Source organism: Saccostrea echinata, unplaced genomic scaffold (genome assembly GCF_033153115.1).
Source record: "Saccostrea echinata isolate AGI-Se365-2 ecotype Australia unplaced genomic scaffold, CSIRO_AGI_Sech_v1 ptg000009l, whole genome shotgun sequence".
NCBI classification, from domain to species: Eukaryota; Metazoa; Mollusca; class Bivalvia; order Ostreida; family Ostreidae; genus Saccostrea; species Saccostrea echinata.
This window is the reverse complement of record NW_026889758.1, coordinates 14,160,890-14,177,301: the sequence shown is the minus strand read 5'-3', so window position 1 is coordinate 14,177,301 and position 16,412 is coordinate 14,160,890. Positions and strand designations below refer to the sequence as shown.

At 34.4% G+C, this 16,412-nt stretch overlaps 2 protein-coding genes and 1 long non-coding RNA gene across 3 annotated transcripts in view; 1 reads left to right on the top strand and 2 right to left on the bottom strand.

Annotated features, from left to right (window-relative positions):
• LOC133181829 (transcription factor IIIB 90 kDa subunit-like) overlaps positions 1 to 12,020 on the bottom strand; it is a 37,772-nt gene extending 25,752 nt beyond the window's left edge. Inside the window, exons 1-6 of the mRNA XM_061316456.1 lie at positions 11,651 to 12,020; positions 11,288 to 11,489; positions 10,188 to 10,265; positions 5,214 to 5,387; positions 4,819 to 4,850; positions 4,464 to 4,536 (exon numbers count right to left, since the gene is read on the bottom strand). Of these exons, the coding sequence (XP_061172440.1) occupies positions 4,464 to 4,536; positions 4,819 to 4,850; positions 5,214 to 5,387; positions 10,188 to 10,265; positions 11,288 to 11,474 (544 nt within the window). The 5' untranslated portion in view covers positions 11,475 to 11,489; positions 11,651 to 12,020. The remainder of the gene's footprint in view (positions 1 to 4,463; positions 4,537 to 4,818; positions 4,851 to 5,213; positions 5,388 to 10,187; positions 10,266 to 11,287; positions 11,490 to 11,650) is intronic.
• Positions 82 to 4,382, top strand: LOC133181824 (BTB/POZ domain-containing protein 6-B-like). Its single transcript, XM_061316447.1, has 3 exons — positions 82 to 177; positions 634 to 1,088; positions 3,182 to 4,382. The coding sequence occupies exons 2-3, from the start codon at positions 634 to 636 to the stop codon at positions 4,212 to 4,214; spliced, it is 1,488 nt and encodes a 495-aa protein (XP_061172431.1). The 5' UTR covers positions 82 to 177; the 3' UTR covers positions 4,215 to 4,382.
• Positions 12,021 to 13,877: 1,857 nt separating the features above from the next.
• Positions 13,878 to 15,862, bottom strand: LOC133183340 (uncharacterized). Its single transcript, XR_009720627.1, has 3 exons — positions 15,764 to 15,862; positions 14,761 to 14,866; positions 13,878 to 14,400 (listed from the first exon to the last, which is right to left on the bottom strand). It is a non-coding gene; the product is annotated as an uncharacterized LOC133183340 (long non-coding RNA).
• Between the last annotated feature and the right edge of the window lie 550 nt (positions 15,863 to 16,412).

The following is a 16,412-nucleotide window of genomic DNA, read 5'->3' as shown; positions in this document are numbered from 1 at the left end:
GGGGGCATCCCCCTCTCCCCGTTCCTACGGCCATGCTGTATTGTCAATTCATTTGGTTTGAGTTATCTCCCGTGGAATGTCAAGCACCTGCACCAGCAGTTGTCGTTCATAGTTGTGACGTCATGTAAAGAAAAAAAAAATATGTTGGTGCAGTTTTGGACTCTTTGAAACTTTGAGGTAGGATTCATTATAGATTATCCATATTATTTTGATATACAAACGGTTAAGATATAATGAATAATATTCGCAAGATAAAACGATTCAAACGTGATAAATTGTTCGTCTTTGTAAGGAGAAGGGGGGGGGGGGGATTTGCGTCCGATAATTTACCAATTTTCTATAATCCTTATCGTAAATATTCTCATAATATGAATTGTATCTGAACAAATTATCCAACTCATTAACACAGAATACACGCACATTTCGATCGCTACGTGTGTTTAGATGCAACATTAACGTTGAATGTGTTATATCAGTACAATATCATGACAGTCAGGTGGTCATTTGTTATCATGGTAATAACAAACTAGAGAGTGAAAGGACATGTTACAGATATAACTTCTATTTCCTGTTATTGCCTCTAAATTTAACTTAAAAATTGTGGGTTTTAATTGAAAAAAAAATCTTTTTCAGATGGATCGCCCACAGAAAAATGAACCTAAAAGTTGTCTAAAACAAAACAGAGAGTTCTCAGACGATGAAGTCAACCAAGAAGTGCCACAAAACTTTGTTGTTGGTAAATTAACAAATGTGCAACGTCCTGTTCGCCAGAAAGAAACATCATGGCAGATTCCTCTCTCACCCCCTCCCCAACTGCCAACGGCTAAGGTTTCAGAGGAGTTTAACTGGCAAGCTACCCTTCCTACAGTGAGGGAAAGGAATGCCGTAATGTTTAACAATCCTCTGATGGCTGATGTCCATTTCCTTGTTGGGACCAGTCCAAATCAGCAGCGAATACCAGCACATAAATATATCCTTGCCACAGGGAGCTCAGTTTTCTTTGCAATGTTTTATGGGGGTCTGGCCAATCAAACTGGAGATATTGAAATTCCTGATGTAGAACCAGGAGCTTTTCTGAATTTACTGAGGTACATAAGATAACAAAAGGATGACTGCACTTAACGACATACAAAATTTGCTTTCAAAAATAGAATTTTTCTTTAAATTACATGAATGGTTAAACATCTGAACTGCAACTTTACATAATTACAATAAATTAAAGTTTTTATTTACAAAGTGTGAATCCATTTCCTTAGGCAGGAGTCAACACGATTTCTTGAATCTCCATATGATAATGAGGACGACCATTTTATTTTTTGTTAATTTTATTGACCATATGCATATTCAGAGCATGTTTGTCTATTGTTCTCCAATGAATGGTAGTAGTATATTTGTACATCCAAATTTTTGTTAAAGGAGATCAATAGATAAACATGCACTCATGTTTTAAAAGAGAAAAAAACTCTTTTCTTCTTACCTTCATTCTCTCATATGTAACCAAGCATTGTGACTTATAACATATTATTCACCATGTGATTTCCTACTTCAGGTAACTTTGTGAATACTAAATTGTAATATAGCATGCCATATGCTTTACCAACTGAGCTACTAGGGAATATTGTTTGAAGACATAAAATTATCAGGCTTTGATTTATGATCATCTATAGCTACTAGTATGTGTAAATGACCATCAGTCTATGCGAAAGTCACCGGACCATCGGTTTTTACCGGTAAAATTTGGTTTGGGTCGGTAAAAAAAATCAGGATACAGGACCAATTGTCCGATGAAAAAATAAGGCCTAAAAATCAGAATTTACATGTAAATATGATGTTAACTTCCACATATATCCTTTATTTGATCCATTTAGCAGTAATACATGATGAATTTTAATTTATAAGAACCTTGTCATGATCGTTTATCTCTAATTCGACTTTCCTCTGTCATGGAATAGAGATCTATAGATAGCTCATACGTAGATTAGGTTTGGGGAAATTATTTTCATTATTAAACAAGAGTAACCATTATGAGTTATTTCAGAAAAGAAATAAATATGCATTAAAGTGCATTTTAAATTAAAATGTATATTTCGTTTTGTTTGTGTCAAATAAGCAGAAAAAAATAGAAAATTTTATGCATTTGTATACTACCTTTTAAAAAGAAAAATTATTAAGTAAGCTTGTTCATTTCAATAAAATAATTTTTATAATCTTATCTCTGGATTAACTTAAGGTTCAACTTAACAGTGAGAATTACCCCAACCCCCTTTTTCAATCTCTGTATCATAATAATGCATAAATTTAAAGAAAAAAGGTCGGTCTGGTAAATAAATGATTGGTCTGGTAAATTATATATTTTTACCAGACCGAATGTCCTGTAAAAATTTTAGACTTTCGCGTAGACTGGACCATACTGTTAATTTGAAATCTTTGTAAATACTGGTGCCATATAGAAAGGAGAAAGAGAGAGGTATCACATGTACAGTCAAACCTCGTTATCTCGAACTTGATGGGACCGAGAAAAAACTTCGAGATATCTGAGGATTCGAGAAAATAAAATAAAATACTTACGGAATAAGCATTTGGGACTTGCAAATCACTTCAACATATCCAGTGTTCGAGATCCCGAAGTTCAACTGTATATATATTTTTCTTTACATGGCATGATACATGCTATTGTTATGATAGAGTCCAATTTTAGACCCATTCTTACAGTATTTGCTCCACCTCTCATGCATATTTATCAACCTAATCTTCAATCAAGGGCAGGTAAATGAAAATGCTCCTTGAGATTTGCAAAGCAGCAACGGACAAAAGAACTGATTTTTAAAATTATATCACAGTCTATAAAAATCATTTTGATATTCAAATTCAGCACCAACTGACCAAATTCTTTGACAAATTAATAGAAATAAAATTAGATATGAAAGTAACAGAAGCTACTGAAAAAGAACTCAAAACCCAGTGTTCAATGCAGTCATCCTTTTTAAAGTACTTTTTTTTAAAGAACCACAGACCTTCTGTTTGTTATTTCTATCCTTCAAATAGCAAAATCCTCCTGGTATCATTTCAAATAAATTTTAGCCCTATTATGCTTTAAATTTTATTTGCAAGGATTTTTTCCCAATAATTATGGAATTCTGTTCATCCCCAAAGATTTTAATGAACAGCTCTTTCATTACAGATACATCTACTGTGATGAAATTCAGTTGGAGCCTGACAATGTTTTGGCAACTTTATATGCAGCTAAAAAGTACATTGTGCCACATCTAGCAAAATCCTGTGTGCGTTTCTTGGAAACTAGTCTTAGTGCCAGAAATGCTTGTATTCTTCTGAGCCAGGGAAGACTATTTGAGGAGCAGGAACTAATGCATCGGTGTTGGGAGGTCATTGATGCACAGGCTGAAGAGGCTCTTCATTCTGATAGTTTTTGTGAAATTGACATTAATACCCTTAAAACGGTCCTTAGTCGAGAAACCCTAAATGCTCGAGAAATATCTGTGTTCACTGCTGCCTGTAAGTGGGCAGAGGCTGAGTGTAATCGAACAAATCTCGAAACCACTCCGGAAAACAAACGTAAAGTGTTAGGGGATGCTCTATATCTCATTAGAATGCCCACTATGGGTTTGGAAGAGTATGCCAATGGACCTTCTCAATCTGGTATACTGACTTTACAGGAAGCAAACGATATCTTCCTTCACTATCTGGCTAGAAATAAACCTGAATTAAAATTCATCAAGAAATCTCGTTCTGGACTTACACCATTTAAATGCCACCGATTTCAGTCGTCAGCTTACAGGAGTAACCAGTGGAGGTATAGAGGGCGCTGTGACAGTATTCAGTTTGCCGTTGACACACGTATTTTTGTAGCAGGCTTTGGTTTGTATGGATCCAGTAATGGTGCAGCAGAGTATCAAGTTAAAATTGAATTAAAGAAAAACGGAATTATTCTTGGTCACACGTACAAAAAGTTCTTCTCAGATGGATCAAGCAATACTTTTGCAGTTTTGTTTGAAAATCCAATTCAGATAGAACCTGACACTTTCTACACTGCTAGTGCCGTGTTGGACGGAGTGGAGCTGAGTTACTTCGGTCAGGAAGGACTAACGGAAGTTCAATGTGGAAAAGTCACATTTCAATTTCAGTGTTCATCAGACAGTACAAATGGGACCGGTGTTCAAGGAGGACAGATCCCAGAAATCATCTTCTACAGCTGATGTCATTAGCTTAGCTGCTTTGTCCATGGATTTCATCATGTCACTAGTATATTCATTATCATATGCCATTCATGAATGAATCAGTAACAATTTTGGGTTCCTTGTGTATTAATATTTTCAGAATTTTGTTAGAATGATTTCAATAAAATTTTCCATATGTGTACTGTTTGTTCTTGGTTAAAATTCATTCTTGTCACATTCCATTACTGTAACTATTGTAAATATTAGGGATGGGACTTTTATAATTACCTATAGCAGGAATGTTGATACACAGAGCTCTGGAGAGCTGGAGATAGGTTTTTCCTAAACTGTATACATTTATCTGTAAGAAAAATAAAATGTCAATAGATTCTTAAACATTCCCATTCTTATCTGACTATAAAAACTAGATATGACAATATTGAATGAACATAATGAATTTCTATAGAATTCAATTTACTATAAAGAATTAGATTTGTTCTACAATTACTGGCACTGACAAACAGGATTCAAAGATCCTCATGCTGTACAATCATTCATAACCAGCACTTGAAGTATTTTTTGGCAAGAGAAAAAGGATCCACCATTTTAAGTACTGGTAGCAAAATGTATGTTAAATTCCTACCTGTAACTGGTCACTTATATCCAGCAGCATATGTAAAAATAATTGTCAAGGTCTAATAAATATCAAAATACTGAAAATTAATCAACAGATTTTTTTCTTCTTTTTATCTCTGTGGCAGTTCATATTCAATTCAGATCAGAAAAAATGGAAAACCAGTATCATTCTACGCTTTTTTTTTTAATTCATAAACAAAAAATCATCCAGTCTTGAACAAAAGGGCTAATAACTTTCGTAATATTTTTTCTAATAAAAAATCTGATAAAGTATAGAGACCATTTGAAATCCTTTACTTTGTATTATTTACGGGTACATAGATACAGATAACATGGTGCTATGATGGTAAATTTACTCTATCGCCATTTTATTTTAACCTTTTTTAAAGCACTGAAGGATATGAGGTGTGCCTTCTGTTCTACACACAATATACAGACAGGCAGCTATAACATGAGTTGTTTTTCTACCCTGTGTCATTCGTCTGTTTACAGCCATCTTGAAAAAGTTGAAAGCTGTATCTATGCAGTGCTGATTCAATTTCAACTGGACTCCAAGCTGTTGAATTCGTTTTCGACCTGAAAGAAAAAATTTGGTGATGTTTATATAATCACAATAATACCCTTAGAGGTTGACATCTCTGAATTTTTCAGTAAACAAACAAGAGGCCCATGGGCCATATGACTCATATATATATATATATAGATAGATAGATGGATAGATAGATAGATATAAAAAACTTTATTTGCCTGATGTGGTCCCAACCTAACTCTGGGGGCAATGATTTGAACTCTTATGAATAACTTTAAAAAATCTTGTTGATTTATTTATTACAGTGCACCCATGAGAACCCCATCCAAGGTATATTTTTCTTGCATGATGAAATGTTCCTTGTACTATGCAAAATAGAAAGATTAAGGTCATAGGGAAATTTAAGGTCAGAAAATTATGGCACGAATAAATAGTTCTCATTAATTATGCACCCCTTCAAAGAAGGCAGGGCATATTGTTTTGGTGCTGTTGGTTGGTCAATCTGTCTGTCAGTCCATCAACAGTTTCCATTCAATTTCTTCGCAGAGGTTGCACATACTGAAAGGACGTTTGGTTTACAGATTTATCATAAGAATATCTAAGTCAAGCTATGTTTTGGGTACAATCAAGAAATTTTTGACAGAGTTATGCCCCTTGGACTTAGGAAAATTCCAATTGTTTGCAGTTTCCATTCATTTTCTTTGAAGAGGTTGCAAATATTGAAATGAAATTTGGTATACAGATTTATCATAAAAATATCTATGTCAAGTTCTGTTTTGGGTACGATCGAGCAATTTTTGACAGAGTTATGCCCCTTGGACTTAAAAAAAATTCCAATTATTGGGGGGGGGGGGGGGGGGGGGAGATAAGTGTTTCACAAACATCTCTTGTTTTTCTTCTTTGATTTTCTTTCAAAATATAAATTTACACTTAATGCAATTAGGAAACATAGGTAATAAGAGATTACAGAGCTCACCTCAATGAATGTTCTGTAAGTATGATATGTTCGGGTGCGCCGTGTGAATGGCTGCATGTTTTTGAACTCTCTGTTATAATATCAAATTTTAGCGTTATTTCAAACGTAGAACTGTGAATTTTTATGTCAGCATGTTAGGAAAAACATCAGGAAGGCATTTGAGGATATCATTTGCGGATTTTATGGCTGTTTTATGCATATTATTTGGATTTATTTTCAAAATGCTGTAGATATAGACTGCAGGTAAATGATTCCTTATTGACAGGTAACGAGTGGGCGTGTACCTGTCTGTTATTAGCCAATGAAAGCAATCCACCTGTCTCCACTGTACCCACTGTACCTTGGTGACCTAGAGGTACCTTGGATAATTTGCTACTTTCATTTTCCAATGGTTTTGTGCTGTACCCTTTTTGTAACCTTTTGTCCATACATTTCATAAGAGTGTACCCTAGGGTACAAAAGTGTCACCTAAAAACGTAGTACCAATTTCTTGCCATATATGGCTGATGGCACTCAGGTATAACAATGTGCTTATTACAAGACTTGATGTAAGTGTGTGGAACAAAATAAAACTCCTTGGAATCAAGAGACGTTACCGCGGTCATCGGTCAAAAAAGAAAAAAGGTAAAATAAAAAGACTGGAATAATGGTATTCATCTGAATTTATTACGACCTCTGAGTAAAAGACTCATTGATTATTCTGAGAACAAAAATCTTTCTTTTGCGATCGTTAATACACAGTCAATATGTAATAAGGTAGATGAATTTCTTCACCATATTACTGAAAGCAAATTAGACATTTGTTGCATTACGGAAACTTGGTTAGCAGACAACAATCCGAAGTATACAATGGTCAGATCTGATCTGCATGTAGCCGGTTACAATTTTATTGATGTGCCCCGCAAAGGGAGATCTGGTGGCGGAACAGGAATCATATACAGAAACACATTTGATATCAAGTTGGTTAATTCTGGACAAAAAAATTCTTTTGAATTTTCCATATATAAATTAAAATTTCAATCAATAACTATTCATTTCCTGAATGTGTATCGTCCTCCCTACTCAGCAACTCATCCAGTGACTACAACGATGTTTTTCGACGAATTTACACCTTTTCTAGAAGAGTTTGCCACAACGAACCACTCTGTTATCATCTGTGGTGATTTTAACATCCATTACAATAAAAGTGACGACCCAGATACTATTGCCTTGACTGAACTTTGTGAAGTTATGGGATTGACACAGCTTGTAAACTGTCCGACACATTGATCCGGAAATACGCTTGATCTAATTATGGTGCGGAATAGTGGTAAGATAGTTTGCTCAGAACCAACCGAAAACTTTCAAATTAATGATTGGATGAATTTGAACAGACTTAAACTTAACCCAAGTAAAATGGAATGTATATTATTCAGAAGTCAAAAAATGCTATCTGCGTCTTTGACGAAATCGATCAATGTGGTTGGTGCAAATGTTCATGCACTCCCGTATATTAAATATCTTGGATATATAGCAAAGTTTCGATGAATCTTTACCACATCAGATACATTCGCCAATACCTTACTGAAGACTCATGTAAACAGCTAGTACAGTCTCTAGTAATAAGTCACCTGGATTACGCCAACAGTTTGATATACGGTTTGCCAAAATGTACCATCAAACGACTACAGTTATTACAGAATCGAGCAGCAAAACTCGTGCTTAAACTAAAATCAACTGACAGTTCTACAGAAGCTCTTAAAATTCTACATTGGCTACCAGTTACCTATAGGATTAAATTTAAAATAGCTTGTCTTGTTTTTAAGTGTCCTAATGACAGTGACAGTCCCATGTATCTGCCGGAAATGCTTAGCATTAGAACTTCCACTTACAAGATTCGCTCCATTGATAATTTGGCTAAAACTCTCACCGTCCCCATTGCAAAACGCAAAACATTTGCTTCAAGATCCTTCGCCATTTCAGGACCTTCCGTGTGGAACGAGGTACCTCCTAACATACAAACCATCAGTGATTTTAACGTTTTTAAGAGACATTTAAAAGCTTTTTATTTTAGAAGTGCATTCAATTGACATTTTAATTATAGGTTAACTATAGAACTTTGTTTTATTTTCAGTTAAAATAGTTTTTATACTTATTTTATTTAGTTGTTTAACTTTGTTTAGGTCATTTTAATTACATGTACATGTACAGCGCCATTGATTGCATTTTATTTGTAAAACTGCGCGCTAATAATAATAATAATAAGTAAGGCAAAGTCACAAACTAATAATCTAGTAGTGTGCATCCCTAGATTAACATTTATGCAATTTTGGTCTGATAGGGCTTACAGTTACTTGGGAATGGACTTACCTAAAAACTTTAAACTAGTCACTCATCCAGAAAATTTAAGTCATATCCAGCATCTGAACACAAGTTTGAGAGTGTTCATCCCGTGATGCATCATCCATGCAAGTTTGATTCAGATAGCCTTATAGTTTACTTTAACCTGGTCACTCATCTAGAAAATGTAGGTCAGATACAGCATCTGAAGCAAGCCTGGTAGTATGCATCTTTAGATGTATCATCCATGCAAGTTTGGTCTACATATGGCTTAAAGTTTCTTGGAAATAAGACCTGCTCCAAAAACTTCAACCTGGCTCCGGGGCCATAAAACTTAGACAAGCTCACTTTTGATCTGAGTCTAACTTTCCTACTACATTGTATTAATTCCTTTGGTAAAAGTGAAACTGAGATCAAAAGTGAGCTCAGATGTATCATCCATCAAGTTTGGTCAATACCGGGTATATAAAGGCTTATAGTTACTTGAAAATGAGACCTGCTCCAAAAACTTTAACCTGTTCCAAGAACTTTATTTTTTAAACCTGCTCCAAAAACATTAACCTGGTCATTCTTCAGCTGAAATTGCAGCATCTGAAACCTTGACTTGTACAACAAAACATACTAGAAGCATCCCCCATGCATCTCTGATTAATAAAGGGCATAGAAGTACTTGAAAAGAAATCTGCTCCAAAAACTCTAACCTGGGATGCCAACGCCGAGGGTATTACATAAGCTCTCCCAACTTCATTGAAGTGAGCTAATAAAAACAATTTTAACAAATGAATATTTATTGAATATTTTACCAAGAAGAATGATAGACTCAAAATTATGAAGAATGACAGGGCACAGGTAAAAAAAGTAACCTAGTACATGTACATGTATTGCTATTTAGTATTCATGTGTGTACTTTGGAAATTGCTAGAATTTGATCCCCTGATTAAATAGACTACCTGTCACATGTGACCATGTCAAGATTTCCCTTTATAGTTCACTTAATACAAGTTGGACTGTATTGAGTGTTCAAGCAGTCTGAATAAAGGACAAAGAAGCTACACTGACACGAAAAAAGTATTTTAATGAGTACTCTACTTTCACTTGAACAAAGCCCCTGATTATTCCATTAGGCTAACCAAATGAAATTGACATCCCTAGTATTATAATATATATTGATTTTTATGTTAAACATCCCATATTTTAATAAAGAAAAAGCTGCATTTAAAACCAGAGGAAAACTGAAAGATATGACTTCTTTAAACTCTTTTAAATCAAACATAAAGAATATAAATATTTGTTTTCTTATATATACTGTGTTGGAACCCAAATTAGTTGTGATATGACAGACACAGATTACATCATCTTTATTATCATTTTATTTTTTTTTTTTTAGGCCAAATGAGTTTTTATATAAAATGATATGCTCTGGGGGCAATTTTGGGTATACCTTTGAGAAACCTTCTAGTAAAATGCTTGCACTACTTGTACAATCATAAAATCACAATACAAAGTAAAAAGATAGTGCGTTCAAATGGTTGATCGAAAGAAAACAACATACCATTATCAAATGTAACTGTTCGTGATTCCCTTTTCATTCCATGAGGAAAACTGATACCTAATGAGTGTGATTTTGAGCCTGAAAAATAGATATAAACAAACATTTAAAATTAACCAGAAGTCCCGATGTGACTGCTGAGAGTCCTGGTTTAAATACTGACTACAAATAGAATGTGCCTGTGAGTTTATAACATTTCCCTTCTAATTTTGAATAGTAAGTGAAAGTTATTTTAGTTTCAGAAAAAGGCCAACTGCTATATATTGAAAAAAAAAAGACAGAATTATATACATACTTGAAAGTCCATGTACATTTTTATTTAGTCTACATCTTTCACCCTCTTCCAAAAAAAAAAAAGACAAGAAATAGCATTTTGGCATTCCCTGAAAGATTACTTTATTTTACTATAAACATGAAATAATGAAAAGGAGAAAAATATTTCTCTTGTGTGTGATACCCTGATGAAGCCTCTGTCACACCAGGGCTGGATGCATTCCCATCGATTTGGTACAGCATTGTGAAATTTCCAGGATTACCGTGGGATATCAGAAAATTCATCAGAAAAATAATGCAAATTTATTTGAAAGTTTCAAAAGATGATGTCATGGTCACATGGTGTCCTGACAGTGACCGAGGCGTTTCTACAGAGCTGAGTCTCATGCTCATGATGTGCTAGGAGTTGTCACCTTGTGTTCATACTGTTGAAGACTTATCATGCTTCTGAGTATCCTATGGCATTTCTACGTACTGTGTGTACATCAAAATGCAGAGCCATATGGCACATACTTTGTGCATGCTCAAAGTGTGCACCGTCTAATGGCATTCTAAGCGACCTAACTACCTAACTGCGTCACTTGGAGATGTGCCAGTGTGTTGCTGCAGTGCTCTAGGACTAACTCTACTAAGTGTACTTTGACATTCTGCTTTTTTCAAGGATGTGAGGATCGACACAACCTTGTTGTGACAGGGTTTTAGGGCACACTATATGAATTATCAGTACCTGTTTATTATATGTGTATTTTAATGCTCCTTTCCAACTATCCATAACAAATTGAATTTTGTAGATTCCAAGTACATACCATCTATAGTTGAAACATACATACCATCAGTAGAGACAAACTGTCCAATTACCGAAGATGCCCCAGTAGCATGCTCCTCAAACTGGATTTCGGACACGATAATCTGGTCCTCCAACACAGAGCCACAGTTTGTGCAGACAGCATCACCCCTTGCTGGATCCTTGTCAATCTCTGTACAACCACAGTGGGTGCACACACCTGTACTTGACATGCGTATAGATTTGACCTGCACAAATAAATATTGGCAATGTATCATACAAGTTATATAATCATTTTTTTTTCATCTAAATGCACTTCACAATATAAGTTTGAGAAAAATAAACGCTCTTCTCTATTTTTTCCTAACCTAAAAAAAAAAATTCTTCACTTTAGGATTCGAACTCTTACTTGAGTGCCCCAAACTCTATCATCCACAGGCAAAACTACTGAGCTACAATGGCATACACACACTCGTGGGAGCACACAGCTATATAAAATCAATGTTATTCCAAGTTACTCCTCATGTCTTCGTCCTCTATCCATGTATACATACAATTTCACTTGATACTAGACAGATAAAGAAAAAAAAAATAAACAAAGTTGTGGAGAAGAATTTTCTTCAGATATGGTAAAAACCACACGGATCACAACCAATGGCGAGCGAAATCTTTATGGACACGATTCATTTCATATTTGTATATATTAAAAACTCACAAGAAAGAATTACAAAATTTAGGCCTAATACAGCTATAGAAAAACAGCTTCAGGCTCATTCGAGTCTCAGACTTTAGCTTTATAATGATGCAAAGCGTGTGAAACCCAAACTATAGGTGGCGCTATTTGGTGAAGTGTGCGTTTAGAAACCTTGGAGTCAAAGCATTTTCTTAACCAAAAAACTTTTTTTTTTAAAGTTGCTTGTTAATCAACATCATTAATTTTTCTACAGAATGATATTTAATATTTCTCACACCAATGCTTGAAATAAAATTGTTTTTCTCCTAAATTTTTTCTCTACTTTTTTTTCCTTTAAATTCATAAACGTACGCTTAGCAAATCGAGTAGGACAGTTTTTCGAATTTCCTCTGTAAAATACTGTTTATACACATACTCAGAGACATATAACAGAGGGACCGCTGACTCATTCGGGGCGTCTCTAGACTTTTCACTTTAAGCTGGGTACTTTAATTCCGAATGGAAAATGATGTTCCGATTTTCGCAGCGCCCTCACCGGGAGGCATAGAAACTATTAACAGTATGGCGTTTCATCATAGCATGGGTAGTAAACATCGCTACAACTCCAATTTTAAGCAAAATTTACTCGTGGCATTAATCGTCGGGGGATGAGTTACTTTCGTTTTCATGACGACAAAGAATTGAGAACAAATTTATCTACAGTAAATAGATGGAATCGATCTTCTAACCCCGACTCGAGTTGCATTTGTTCATGATTGATGGCTTGTCTTCTTTACAACCTCCACACTAAGAAATACACTGTAACATGTATTTTATTGTGTAGGATAAGAAGACCTCTTTTGACGAGGCCATTTGTTTGCCGTGTTGGTTTTGCACTGGCATGCATTATATTATTTAGTGCACGGTTACCTACATGTATACGTATAGGTGCTAGATTTCATTCAGCTAGGTTGGTGTATTTCCCGTATTTTTTTTATATATATCGTTATATAAATATATACATTCAATAAAATTAAACTAAAAAATCGCTAAAATTAGCTTTTTTAAAAAAAAAATCATATTGCTGTATATAAAATATATTATTTTATATTTGATTTTTTATTATATTTATAACATATCTAAAAACACAAAATACACCATCCTGAAACCAAGCATAGATTGCGACTTGTAATCTAATCAAGCAACTCATACATTTTTTCATTTACTGCATTTTTAAAACATTGTTACAAGTGCCATTTTGCTTTAAAGAAGTTAGATGAAAAAAAAAATTAACTAAAGTGATGCTTATCAAGAAAACCCTATCAAAGTGCACTCGGTCTATGCAACTTAAGTAATGATCATAATGGTTTTAGGAGCCCTCTATTCATTGCACACTTTAGACGTATTATGTGGTACTTATATGCAGGAAGACTGACCTTCTGTTAGATCTACATTCTAATTAAAAATGAAATAATTTGAAATTTACAGTATATTCATTCATATTAATCAATTCAAGCATTCTTAAAATTTATTAAGCCAAAATAAAATTTAATGAATACTTTATTTACATGTATATCAGCCCTGCAAGCTGACACAGTTAAAGAATGTTTTGCCCATACAAAAACCCTTTATTTACTACAAAGTATATTTATATGTAACAAAGCTTTAAACAGTTTAAATCTGATGAAATGTAAAAAAAAAAAAAAAAAAAAAAAAAAAAATCAGTGAGAGGATGATAAAGACTCGATCTTTGTGAATATGTAGAGGTACTTGATTACTTTGTCTTTTATTCAAATCTAAATGACAAACATGTACTCTTGTATGTACATAACATTGTATATATATATATATATATATATATATATATATATATATATATATATATATATATATATATATATATATATATATATATATATATACTTGAAAAAGTAGGTGTTCAAAAAAGACAAAAATACCGGTATGTATTGGTTGACTTCAAGTTAGTTTTATTGTCACACATTTAGGCCTTGCACTAAATTCCAGTTCATATGCATCACATTGAAATTTGAAATGTACATCACATATATCTTTTCTTTACTCAGAATTTACAGTCCAAGGAGTGGAAAAATATTCAATCATTAAATTCTTGGAAGTCATGAAAAAAACCTTTATAAATGTCCTGGAGTGAGAGATAGCTCAGATTTTACCATTAAAAGTTAAGGATATCATTAATTCAGTTGCAGTATTGTTGAAAAACAGCGCAACAGTGGTGCGATACAAGCCAATGGTTGTTTCAATGGCATTTAGAGTTTGACCAAGTTTGATGCAGCAGCATGGTACAATTTTAAGCTTCGCAGCTTACTAAACTACTATTCTTCGCCTTTTTCATCCTAAGATCTCACTTAAAACACCCTTATAAAGCAGGTCAAGGTCCAAGGTCTTCTGGGAAGACAACAGGAAACTTCAGAATCTTGTTGAGTCAATCAGTAGAGGTACCATAATATCTGAAAATATGAAAATACAAAATCAATAAATAAAAGAATTAATAGCTCCATGAGATATACTTGTAAAACCTGGGTTAAGGCAATTGTCCATTATAAATATGTATATTTAAAAAAAAACAACACACACACACACACACACACACTACAAAAGCAGTTTAAAAAAAAAAAACATTCTCCCCCTAAAACAAGGGCACAGCGAGGCGGAGCATCCCCTCACAAAGGGCATAATTATCTTTAAATCAAGGCAGCATTCGACATCGATCCTGATGCAAATTAATTTAGATGTTAACAGTTACATGTAGCAGGTTGATACATTTTTTTAAATCATTGTGACATAATAGAAAGAAAATTGCCACTCACTTGAGAGATTTATGGTGGTGGGAATAAAGTCCCACATTAAAATAAGCATTCTGCATTTTTTACCGCTGGCAAGCTGTATCTGTTGCTGAGGAAAGTGATTTCATACCTGGAGATTACATGAAGAAACAATTTTCATTAAAGTGAATAATTAGTACATGTTTACATGATGTAAAAAATTAACATGCTGATTATTCACTCTTGGATATACAAAAATTCAATCACATGACAGATTACATAAAACCATTCAACATTTTATATGATAAAATAATACATCCCATGACTATCATCAGGTCTTATGTTGAGAAACTCTCAGGCCCCACAGGTGGGAAGGAATTTCAGTTTCTGGAACACAACCCATTTTAGAAATTTTGGTTGAGCCAAAAAAAAGTTTGACTTTAATTTAATATTTTTCTTAGGGGACACATTAAAGTAACTGTACAGTAGTTTCTAATGTTTAGGCTTTGTATACACTCTGACATGTAAGATGTAGTATCGGGGGGGGGGGGGGGTTCCCTTTTCCAAACATACCCTTTTACACAATCTTTTACTGTTGAAAATATCCACTGAAAACTGCCCCCCCCCCCCTTCTCCATGAAATAGGATTTTCGAGTTCTGACAATTTTACTTTTTTTTTTTTTTTTTGCTTGTCCAAGATTTTCAGATATAACCCCCCCCCCCCTTTAAAAAATGATACTTAACTACGTGCCTGTATACTGGCAAAATTATTTTCCCCTTGCTCACCGGTTCTTACGGGCCTGAGTCTACAATTATCCTGATGATATAAGGGAACAACCTATACAAGACAAAATTTTAACTCAAATTACATGTATTGTATCGATGTGACCATGACTTGCGTGTCAACATCTGATGATCTAAGTTCTACTTCTTTTTTTTAAATTCTCGTTATAGCTGGAAAATCACATCTAAGATATCGCCTTATGTAAATAGTAATTGACGTACAGGCTATATATAATAAAATATAGAATATAATCGCAATATTTACCCCAAAGGCTGTGAAGACAACACAGCAGCTGTTATGACAGGAAGTCTTTCTATGCCTCCCGGTGGGGGCGCTGCGAAAACAGGAAGATAATTTGGCGCGAAAATGAGTCAGCGGTCCCTCTGTTATATGTCTCTGACATACTCAACTGCTGAGGCTTGCTGCTAGCAACTTTGCACAAAACGTCAAATACGTGTTTTATAAGGTACAACGCAATAACCATGATATGTTTTAAATATTTCATTATTAGCTCAACATAGCTAAACGCTAAATGAAGCTTTTCTGTTCGAAAAGTAGAGTCACTTTACTTTAAAAGTGTTCGTCGTCCGCCAGTGCAGACTGTTCATTTTGTTTGTAAAATAATTTTCGGTTCAAGCCTAGTATTCCGACGGTCCAATAGTTCGACGGTCCGATAGTCCGACAGCCCGGTAGTCCGACGGTCCGATAGTCCGACGGCCCAATAGTCCGACGGTCCGATAGTCCGACGGCCCAATAGTCCGACATGTTGACCATAACCAAATTTTTTAATAGAGTTAAAATTATTCCTATCAGACTTTATTTCAAGGAAATTACGAGAACTGAAAATCAGAGAAACCGGGTATATAATAATGAAAATGTACATTGCCTACTGATGAAGTACAGGCAAAATATG

Coding starts and splice junctions, on each gene's coding strand:
- LOC133181824 (XM_061316447.1), top strand. CDS start 634: ATGGATCGCCCACAGAAAAATGAACCTAAAAGTTGTCTAAAACAAAAC. Junction 1,089..3,181: donor GCTTTTCTGAATTTACTGAG/GTACATAAGATA, acceptor CTTTCATTACAG/ATACATCTACTGTGATGAAA.